Source organism: Oncorhynchus gorbuscha, linkage group LG02, assembly GCF_021184085.1.
Source record: "Oncorhynchus gorbuscha isolate QuinsamMale2020 ecotype Even-year linkage group LG02, OgorEven_v1.0, whole genome shotgun sequence".
NCBI lineage: Eukaryota > Metazoa > Chordata > Actinopteri > Salmoniformes > Salmonidae > Oncorhynchus > Oncorhynchus gorbuscha.
The window spans coordinates 36,394,125-36,405,425 of record NC_060174.1 but is presented as its reverse complement, the minus strand read 5'-3'; the positions used below and the strand labels follow the sequence as shown (position 1 = coordinate 36,405,425).

The 11,301-nt window shown below is 41.3% G+C and overlaps 1 protein-coding gene across 2 annotated transcripts; it reads right to left on the bottom strand.

The window, feature by feature from the left end:
- Nucleotides 1–1,856: 1,856 nt before the first annotated feature.
- Nucleotides 1,857–9,108, bottom strand: LOC124001726 (CD9 antigen-like). Of its 2 annotated transcripts, none has more exons than XM_046308744.1 (8): nucleotides 8,597–9,108; nucleotides 6,323–6,425; nucleotides 5,717–5,814; nucleotides 4,543–4,617; nucleotides 4,321–4,422; nucleotides 4,112–4,198; nucleotides 3,338–3,421; nucleotides 1,857–3,200 (listed from the first exon to the last, which is right to left on the bottom strand). In XM_046308744.1, exons 1-8 carry the CDS (start codon nucleotides 8,663–8,665, stop codon nucleotides 3,135–3,137), a joined length of 684 nt encoding a protein of 227 aa, XP_046164700.1. In that variant the 5' UTR covers nucleotides 8,666–9,108; the 3' UTR covers nucleotides 1,857–3,134. The 2 variants fall into 2 exon arrangements, with proteins under 2 accessions (XP_046164700.1, XP_046164709.1); XM_046308753.1 differs by lacking the exon at nucleotides 8,597–9,108 and adding an exon at nucleotides 6,970–7,194.
- Nucleotides 9,109–11,301: the final 2,193 nt, after the last annotated feature.

The following is an 11,301-nucleotide window of genomic DNA, read 5'->3' as shown; positions in this document are numbered from 1 at the left end:
AGGTGTAGAGAGAGAGAGGTATAGATAGATAGACAGAGAGAGAGAGAGAGAGAGAGAGAGAGAGAGAGAGGTAGAGATAGAGAGGTAGAGAGAGACAGAGAGAGAGAGAGAGAGGTAGAGAGGTAGAGAGGTAGAGAGAGAGAGGTAGAGGTAGAGAGAGAGAGAGAGAGGTAGAGAGGTAGAGAGAGAGAGGTATAGATAGATAGAGACAGAGAGAGAGAGAGGTCGAGAGAGAGAGAGACGTAGAGAGAGAGGTAGAGAGAGAGAGAGAGGTAGAGAGAGAGGTAGAGGTAGAGAGAGAGAGGTAGAGAGAGAGAGGTAGAGAGGTAGAGAGAGAGAGGTAGAGGTAGAGAGAGAGAGAGAGAGAGAGAGAGAGAGAGAGAGAGAGAGAGAGAGAGAGAGAGAGAGAGAGAGGTATAGATAGATAGAGACAGAGAGAGAGGTAGAGAGAGAGAGGTAGATAGATAGAGACAGAGAGAGAGGTATAGATAGATAGAGAGAGAGGTAGAGAGGTAGAGAGAGAGGTAGAGAGAGAGAGGTAGAGAGGTATAGAGAGAGAGAGAGAGAGAGGTATAGATAGATAGAGACAGAGAGAGAGAGGAGATATAGAGAGAGAGAGGTAGAGAGGTAGAGAGAGAGAGGTATAGATAGAGAGGTAGAGAGAGAGAGGTAGAGATAGATAGATAGAGAGAGAGGTAGAGAGGTAGAGAGAGAGAGAGAGAGGTAGAGAGAGAGAGGTAGAGAGAGAGAGGTAGAGAGAGAGAGATAGAGAGAGAGAGAGGTATAGATAGATAGAGACAGAGAGGTATAGATAGATAGAGACAGAGAGAGAGGTAGAGAGAGAGAGGTATAGATAGATAGAGACAGAGAGAGTAGATAGAGGTAGAGAGAGAGAGAGAGTAGAGAGAGAGAGGTATAGATAGATAGAGACAGAGAGAGAGGTATAGATAGATAGAGAGGTAGAGAGGTAGAGAGAGAGAGGTAGAGAGAGAGAGGTATAGATAGATAGAGACAGAGAGAGAGGTATAGATAGATAGAGACGTAGAGAGGTAGAGAGGTAGAGAGAGAGAGGTATAGATAGATAGAGAGAGAGAGAGGTATAGATAGATAGAGACAGAGAGAGAGTATAGATAGAGAGAGAGAGAGAGGTAGAGAGGTAGAGAGGTAGAGAGGTAGAGAGGTAGAGAGGTAGAGAGGTAGAGAGGTAGAGAGGTAGAGAGAGAGAGGTATAGATAGATAGAGAGGTAGAGAGGTAGAGAGGTAGAGAGGTATAGATAGATAGAGAGAGAGTATAGATAGATAGAGAGGTAGAGAGGTAGAGAGAGAGAGGTAGATAGATAGAGAGGTAGAGAGGTAGAGAGGTAGAGAGAGATAGATAGAGGTAGATAGATAGAGAGGTAGAGAGGTAGAGAGAGAGAGGTATAGATAGATAGAGAGGTAGAGAGGTAGAGAGAGAGAGGTAGAGAGAGAGAGAGAGGTATAGATAGATAGAGAGGTAGAGAGGTAGAGAGAGAGAGGTATAGATAGATAGAGAGGTAGAGAGGTAGAGAGAGAGAGGTATAGATAGATAGAGAGGTAGAGAGGTAGAGAGGTAGAGAGAGAGAGAGAGAGAGGTATAGATAGATAGAGAGGTAGAGAGGTAGAGAGGTAGAGAGAGAGAGAGAGAGAGGTATAGATAGATAGAGAGGTAGAGAGGTAGAGAGGTAGAGAGGTAGAGAGGTAGAGAGAGAGAGAGACAGATTTATTTTTCAGGTTGTTCTTTTCCACAGTGGCAGGAAGCTGTGGAGGCTGACAGACATGTTTTCCTCTCTTACTCATTACATACACACAGGATGAAGATCAGAATACACACAGAATGAAGATCAGATGTTACATTTTATTTGGCTAATTTGTTTTGTGTAAGATGGCAAGGGTGTTATAAAAGTTTCTTATCTAGAGGAGACCTAGATATGCTGTAAAACTGACTACAACTCACCTAGATAAAAACAGTCAGAGACTTCAAGGCATTTTCAAATTGGGTAGAGAAAGAGACGGAGAGGATGAGTGGTAGTCAACCAGGAAAGACTGGCATGCATGTTGTTGATGTTATCATCATGATGGTTTAGGAGGGTCAACCTGTGCACTGGGCAGATTCACTGTGTTCAAGAGGATCAGCCTGAGAAAAGCACTGTGCAGATTAGCTAATCTAGATCACTTCATGACATTAGATCTTTTTCAGAGCTGATCTGATTGGTCAAAAAACAAATGAGTGATAAAAATATCAGAATTGTGCAAACACAGCCAAGGTGATTTGTGAGGCGCTGAGATTAAATGCTGCCTAAACCGTTTCAACATTGATTTTGTCTATCCCTACCAGACGCGTTAAAATACCAAAACCAACTGTCGACCAACTATAGTAATTATGGGACATGTCGAAACACACATGAAACATTCATAGACATTAAGCTAGATTGCTGTTTCTGAAATGCATATGGTATTTTTATTAGCTGGATCTTTGTAGACTTTTTACCCATTTTGAGTCATACAAAGTCGTGTGTTCTCTACTTCGACAATTAATCCACTCATATAAAGGAAAACCTAGTTAGTTCTTAGTTAGTTTTCTTTGATTAATCTCTCCTCATTCATAGTCCTTCTTCCGTGGATTTTATATGGCGGTTGGCAACCAACTTCAATGTGCATTACTGCCACCAACTGGACTGGAGTGTGGACCTCATCTTTCAATCACCCACGTGGGTTAGTATGCTCGTAAAAACTAATGAATAGATGGGAGAGGCGGATCTTGCAGCATCAAGCATCTAAAATAGAACCAAGTTCTATTTTAGTGCCTGGATACACAGACGCCAGTTGATACGTGCAAGCAGTTTGTATGAAATTACTGAATAACATGCATGTTTATATTTATTTTGCAACGCTTGCGCACTTAATGCCAGGTGAACCAGGTGTAGCAGATCCTTGTTACAGAGGTTAGCGGCTCTAACTAAATGGCAGTTGGTTGGCCAGTGGACCTGAACGGCTGCTAGCGCTCAGGCCGACCGTTCTCAACACACAGCCTCTCTATTGGTTGACAGAATTCATGTGACTAGGAATGACATCATGCAACATTAATGGCCACCGTCATGGTAACGATGACATCCTCAGACAATCTCCCGTGACTTCCTGATGGCACAGCAGAGCAGCATGCTGAAGATCATCCCAAACATCTGTGGAATATAATGGGGAATGCAGAGTAAATTAAGAGTTCTTTACTGTAGGGAAGTATCTCTGTCAACCTATCTATCTGTAATGGAGCGTAGTTGGATAAAATGGTCTTCCGTTGTACTGTGTGTGTGTGTCTCACCATGATAACTCCAGTGGCGATGCCCATTCCTCCTATGATGTGCAGCTTGGATTCAAACAATTCATCTATAGCATCAGGACAGCTCTGCAACACACACACACATAATAAAGAGCGAATGCCCCTAAAAAGCAACTTTTCAGTTTGAAAATGTGGCATCTATGTGAGTCAAAAACATTTATTTGAGTGACAAAATTTACTACAAAGTTTAAAAGTAATAATTTTGGTCAGTCTTGTCCAAAACTGAAATGTGAAAGATGATAGGAAACATGCATTTACAAATATTGAAAGCATTTATTGAGACAACTAAAATACTGTCCCATTTACATTGTGTAATTTATTGACGGTCCCTAACTAGCCTCAGAGATAGGCTACCCAATGTCAAACCAACTTTACCACGGTCACACACCAACCGGCTGAAGCTAATTGGCGAAAGAACTTGGCTAGCACAAGCTACGGCGACTTCAAGATGCAAGAAATGTTAAGACTGCTTCAAGTTATCTAGAAGGGTGAGTGACTGTAACTGTGTACTGTTTTGGCAGAGTGACTGTACAAACACTTGCCACGTGTGATCACATACACAAGAGATGCCTGCATTAAACCACCCCCTCAAGACAACTCTCATTTTGCTTCAAAAATAGCCGCTGCATTTATTAATGGCCAAGCTCAAAAACGAGGCCAAATCAGGCGGGGCTGTAAAGATACAGAAGGAGGGACTGTAGAGATACAGAAAAAGGAACACCTGAACACAAACACAAAGACAGAGCAGGGGGTTACCTTGGTGATGAGGCTATCCAGCCCGTCTCTTGGGGGACAGGTGTCTTTGGCAGAGTCCACAACGGAACCTGTACCACAGCAGTCCAACTGTAACAAATAAGGTTGAATTGTAATTTAGTTGTCCATCTGTTTTTTATCTGGAAATATGTATATTGTCTCTGCTCCCAACCCCCCAAACATGGCTGCACACCAATTAAACACATGATTACCCCAGTCTGTATGAGACGGAGTGTCTCCCTCAGTGTGTCCTGTCGAGTGTTCTGGTAGTTCTGATATGTCTCCATGTAGAATTGAGTGATGTCATCAACCACCTGTAGGGGAAGGGTTGCAATGTGACACAAAGAAAGGAAAGTCATTTAATGCAACACAGATAATAGCAGGGGAAGGGCTTTAATGTAACACAGAAAAGGGGATGTAATGTGTTTTGGGACCTTGCTTTGGTTGGAAAAACACCAGATTCCAGCGGCGACCTCAATGGCAAATATGATGAGGAGGAAGAAGAAGAACTGCAAGAGACCAATATGCACATGAACCGCTGTGTATTTCATTTGACAAGTGCCCTTTGACACAAAGCACTCCCCGGTCAGAAGGGACTTAGGACACACACACATGAGAGAGAGAAATCGAGAGAGACAGAGAGATACAGAGAGAGAGGGACCAACCAGGTCTCAGTGCAGTTCATATTATCCTGTATGTAAATCAGAGACACTTCATTTAGTATGATATGTTGCGTATCGTATGTAATAATTTGTGGATGTCCATCCCCCACTTCATATGAAATGTTACAAATGACAATTCGTATTATATGTTACGAAATTGTAAAACGTACAATATGTTACGAATTTGCTAAACTTTTGAAATATTACAAATTCTAGCTAGGTTGCTAAAGTTAGCTAGTGGCTATCATTAGCTAAGCTAGGGGTTAGAGGTGAGGGTAAGGGTTAGCTAAAAATGATTACGGGTAGGGTTAGGGGAAGGGTTAGATAACATGCAGAGTAGTTGCAAAGTATCTAAAAATGTGTAAGTAGTTGAAAAGTTCCTCATTAGCTAAAATGCTAAAGTTGTCCATGAGGAGATTCAAACTCACAACCTTTGGGTTGCTAGACATTTGCTTTATACTGCCACCCATCCACCCCAACCAACAACCCTACTTCCTTAAGTAACCACCTGTCTTCTGTAACCATACCAACCGTAACGTATCATACTAATTTTAGTGTCCCGTTTTAAATGTACTATTTTACGAATAGTCTATGAAGACAGACAGACAGACAGTTAGACAGACAGACAGACAGACAGACAGACAGACAGACAGACAGACAGACAGACAGACAGACAGACAGACAGACAGACAGACAGACAGACAGACAGACAGACAGACAGACAGACAGACAGACAGACAGACAGACAGACAGACAGACAGACAGACAGACAGACAGACAGACAGACAGACAGACAGACAGACAGACACTGAGTTCTGGCCTTGAATCTGTTCTGTAAACAGTTTTATACTGAAACAAAGACTTACATAGTATCTGACTACCAGCCCCATAACAGACCAACTGAATACCAAAGGGAAAGAAAAAGAGGAGAGGAGGTATAACTCACCAGCCCCAGCATACAGGGAGACTCCTGAATCGCACCACAGCATCCCAGGAACCCCACCACCATCATCAACAACCCTGCTATTATCAGGATATACACACCTACACACGCACACGCAACCACCAACAACATCAGATACTCTGCAGAGATATTTGATTATGTACTGAGAAAAAATACATAAACAAAACATGTAAAGTGTTGGTCCCATGTTTCCTGAGCTGAAATAAAACAAATCCCATACATTTTCCATATGCACAAAAAGCTTATTCTCTCTATGTTTTTGCACAAATTTGTTTACATCCCTGTTAGTGCGCATTTTTCCTTTGCCATGATAATCTATCCACCTGACAGGTGTGGCATATCAAGAGGAGTATTTTTGTCTGAAATAAACTCATTCTGTTTGGCTGGGCCTGGGTAACCCATGGCTGCACCCCTGCCCAGTCATGTCAAATCCATAGATTCGGGCCTAATGAATTTATTTCAATTGACTAATTTCCTTATATGAACTGTATCTCATTAAAATCTTTCAAAATGTTGCATGTTGCGTTTATATTTGTGTTCAGTATATGTGTGAGTGCATGCGTGCTTGCATGTGAGTGTTTGCAGTACCTGTGAAGAAGACATAGGGAGATTCTGTTCCTTCAAACAGTCCTCTGGTCTTTGGGTCAAACCTCAACCACAACCCTATAGCCAGCACTCCTGTACCTGCAAGCTACCACATACAGACACAAAATATTAGATATCATACACACACACCTATCCCAGGGCATGGATAACCAGGTGAGAGAGCATGTTGAAAAACAGGGTTATGTCAGGTTATGCATGTGTGTGACTTGGGGGTAAGCTAACACACAGAGGAAAGAAGAAGAGGAGGTCATCGGCCTGATTCCTTCATACAGTATAAATTCTGCTACAGACTTACCACCAGAGCCGCAACCACAGACACAGACACACATTCCTCAAACTGCCTCCTCAGTCTAATTAATTATTCACTTTAGCAAAGAACCTTGATGTAGAATGGTGTTCTGCTCCATGGTGTGTGTGTGTGTGTGTGCGTGTTCTGCAGTGGGAACAACATGTCTGATCAGACCAAACCTAACGAGGCCAGATAAGCTCAGTGAGTCGGGGTAGATTACTCATGCCTTGTTCTCAGTTCGGGAAAAATGGCCTAGTTAAAGAGGAAGGGAACATTCACCACACACACACACACACAAACGCACTCACACACGCACACAATCTAACTAAAGTAGACCTACCCAGAAGACGAAGTTGAAGATAAACATGAGGTACTTCACACACCTGATCCTTCCAAACACTTCCATGTTGCTAACGTGCTCTCTGTGTGTAACAGAGCAATAACTAACTCATTAACACTTCTCTCCTATTTCCCTAGACAGTATCGCAGAGCGTGACAGGGATAAAGCAAGACGAGAGATGAAGAGAGCATAGAGTGATACAAAGAGAAAGCAGTAGGGAGTAACTGTCACGCCCTGGAGTCACCTGATCAGAAAGGTAGAGGAGGTGGGCTGGGGGAGGGAGGATAGCGCAGATCACCTGAATTCTACTCTGTGAATGATTGAATTGGTTTACTCTGTGAATGATTGAGTTGGTCTATTCTGTAAGTGATTGAGTTAATTTGTTTAATCTAATCATGCTGCTCGCACTACACAACTACACTACTGCTAATACACCCTCACCAGCTGCAGAATCTAACACACACACACCCATAGATACTGTAGCTACCTACAATCATGGACACATGTTCTGAATCATGCAACAAGGGGAGCTCTGTTCTTTCATCTGCATTGGGGCTATACGCGTCACACGCCGCCACACACCCCACCAAGACACAACACAAAATACAACACACAAACACACAATATCACACACACAGACATACAAACACGGAGTTATTGAAATGCTGTGCACACTGGGTCACTCGGCCACCAGGGATTATTTGGCCAGTGTGTGTTTGTGTGTGAGATTATTTCATTGTTCACCAACAAGAGGCCACTTCTTAGTCCAGTCATGGCCAGCTAAATCACTGTTCCACTTTCCCCAAGCAGATACTGACAACCCCCCTCAGACAGATACACACATGCACACACACACTAACTGAAAACGGTAAATTATATGTCATTTTTTTGTATTACCAACAGTGAAATACTCTGAAATGGTTTAAATAATGTAAATGATGGTGCATTGTGGGGAAAGTTTGTGGACAGGGAAAGAATTGCTGTATTTCGAATGGTACTGTAATTACACCCCACATAATACAGTACCGTATCATATTTTTTGGATTGCCCAAAACCTTTTTCCCACAAGTGGGAGCATGGTATTGTTGTATCTGGCGTATTAACACATTTGTAAACACTTTACCCAACCGCCAACCTGCTTGCACCAATCCCTTGTAATTACAGTAAAATACTGTGAAATACAAACTCCTCCCCTCAATGAATTTCATTAATTCATCCATTCATATATTAATTTATTCCGATTACGGTAGTATTTACTTTTACAGTATAATAGTTTCAGTACTTGCTTTGAAACCGTATTTATAATTACAGTAGGTGTACTGTAATATGAAATACAGAATTATACTTGCCACAAACTGCCTGTAAGCTACTGTCAAATTATCGCCAACCCCTTTACAATGCACATATAACTTTAATTGAAGATGAAAGAAACCTGGAGAGGAACCAGACAGATTCACTGGGGAATCTTCCTCCTCTGGCTCTACACTACCTCTACCCTACATGTGTGGAATAAACCCTTACAAAGAGGCTGTAATTTATATGAATCTAAACCTGCTGTTGTCTGCCAGCCAAAACAACACACACACACACACACAAAGTCCCTTTAATAGCATAAGTAGTGACTCACCCAGAAGATGAGGTTGAAAGCAAACATCAGGTATTTGACGCACATTTCTCCTCCTGATAGAGCGGCCATAGCGACTACAGTGGCACAGTTCTCCTCTACTCTCCCTATAGTTTAAACTGTTATTAATGACGAACCCACCAAACGACAATTGTAGGATTACTAGCCTACTAATAATAATTATGGAGTACACAAAGAGGAATCCGTTCTCGGCTCACTCTTTCTCTGCCGCTGCTCTGCCGCTTCTCGTGCACGTGTAGCGGTCGACCCCCAGAGCGAGACCAAACGGCTGTCGGTCTGTCGTGTCCTGTTCTTTCTCTGAATGTCTCTCACTCTATCGTTTCTTCATTTAACGTAACACCACAACCTGTATTTAAAAAAGCCACATAATATGACAGACGTAAACTATATTATGAACAGATTCGGCTATTAACAGAAGAAGTTAAAAACTCTATGCTTGAATGTATGAACATTCTGTAGCCTATTTAATATCAATCAGTATTGGGATTCCCCAGCCACCGTTGCATTACGTAATGTATAGGCAATGAAATCGCGTAATCTCTCTAGACAACGACAGAGCGCGTGATAGTAATGAAATAGATAATCTAGTTTTATAAATAAATAGATAACATAGGCTAAATTAACAAACGGATGAATGGACAGCGAGCACTGATACTGGTGGGCTGGCTGCTTTAACATCGTCCCGAAAGAGAATTCTCCATCACACATTATCACAAACAAACAAACATGTATGTGATAGCCTACTTCTTTGGTTGGTGTTAAAGGGCCAGCGTCCCCTTCTGTCGCTTTCTCTTGTAGCCTCAGTCAGAGGAGGAAGAGAAGGACCACCATACTCAGTGAATTTCAGAAATATTACGTCAAAATTTTATTTTTTAGATAAAACCATACTAAATATATTCAAGTCCCAAAATACCTGATTAAAACACACTGTTTTGCAATGAAGATCTACAGTATTCTCTACAGCATCCTCTAGCACCAAGGTGTAGCCAGAAGAGCTATTTTCTGTCCTCCTCTGGCTACATTGGCTTCAATACAAAACCAAGGAGATTCATGCTCCTTTCCCCTTCCATAGACCTACATGGTAATTAGGACGACTTCCAGAGGACATCCTCCAATCAATCAAAGCTTTTGCATTATGAAATAACATGTTGTCCATCCAATCAAAGGATCAGAGTATGAACCAAGTAGTACGCATGTGTTATTTAGAAGCTTGGTTGGTAACAATATTGGATAGATTGAGATTTTGATAGTGAATAGTGATAGTTGGCCATTTTTAGGATATTATTCCATTTAAATTAGTTGCTTCAAACTACAGGAGATGGAATGTTAGATGATATATTGTTTTCTTGGTTACAGAACTGCATTTTTGTGTAGAGTTTGTGTAATTTACTTCAATTTGCATTGCTAACTTCAGTAGCAAGTAGATAGCTAATTACCAGAGTGCAGTTTTCTAACAACGATGTAGCGGATTTTTTGTTGAAGAACCCCTTTCATTGCCCATATCAGAGTCACGCTTCTGGGAAAAAGCTGCATAGATCATGTAATGGACAAAAGTCTGAGTGTTCAAACTGTGCAACACAACAAAAAAGGAAATGGAAATGGATGTTCTCAAACAGCATAACAATACTACCACATTTTCGGGCATGCAAGAGTTGGCTTTTACCTAAGGGCACAATGAGAGGGAAAGTTTGGCTAGCAAGGGCAACTAGTTACATAGAGCTTGCAAAGGTAATTGCGCATTACGATGCTTTACTTGTTGAGCATATGGATGTTTCTACTGTCTTCTCTGGGATGTCAATTCAGAATGATTTGATAGCTTCCAGTCCTTCATCCATTAAAAGTTATATTGAATGAGAGGTTGATGCAATGCTTTTTTTGCACAGTGCGTGCTCAAGTGCGCTTTCCACTTTAATCCAGTATTTATTTAGGAAAGGTGATGATACTGTAACCAGGGTTGGTAGGTTACTTTCTAAATGTAATCCGTTACAGTTTCTGGTTACCTGTCCAAAATTGTAATCAGTAACGTTTCTTTTGGATTACCCAAACTCAGTAACGTAATCTGATTACATTCAGATGACTTTTCCCTTTAGAGGCATTGGAAGAAGACAACCATTTATGTTGCCAATAGAACGACATCTATTGCAGGATAAATCAATGTTAAAGTTTACATAGCTGGCCCTATATGGGTGTTACATTTTACTTTATGGGTTGGTTATGTAGGCTTCTTCCAACCAATCGCTGTGTACTACATACAGTAATATAACTAAATGATATCTTTACATTAATAACTAAATTATATCAGAATTTCAGTCATTCCAATAAATGTTATACCCCTTGATCTTCAAGAATAGGACTTGGAAATATGGAAGTATAGATTAGCCATATTGTTTTACCTGAGCAGGACCCTAAAATTAAGGACTTATTAGCCAACTCTACTCTGTTGTTTATGATTTTGTTGTTTGAGGGCTAATTGGGCTCTTTGATTCGTAAGCTTTGAGCACTTCTGTACATGTAATAGATTAATGCAAAATGCTACATTTGCTATAGGCCTATTGTTTATCTTTTTGTTGGTGACACTTTGATATCTTGATAATATGCAGCTGTTTAAAGGGCAAATCCACAGATGAAACTATAACAAAATGGCCGCCCCGCCTCTGTTTTGTTAAAAAGCTGAGGGATGGGCCTGG

Excerpts from the sequence above, each read along its gene's own strand:
- LOC124001726 (XM_046308744.1), bottom strand. The coding sequence starts at position 8,665 with ATGGCCGCTCTATCAGGAGGAGAAATGTGCGTCAAATACCTGATGTTT. Across the intron at positions 4,423-4,542 it reads GTTTTTCCAACCAAAGCAAG|GTGGTTGATGACATCACTCA; the intron begins GTCCCAAAACAC and ends CTTCCCCTACAG. Across the intron at positions 4,199-4,320 it reads TCCGTCTCATACAGACTGGG|TTGGACTGCTGTGGTACAGG; the intron begins GTAATCATGTGT and ends TATTTGTTACAG.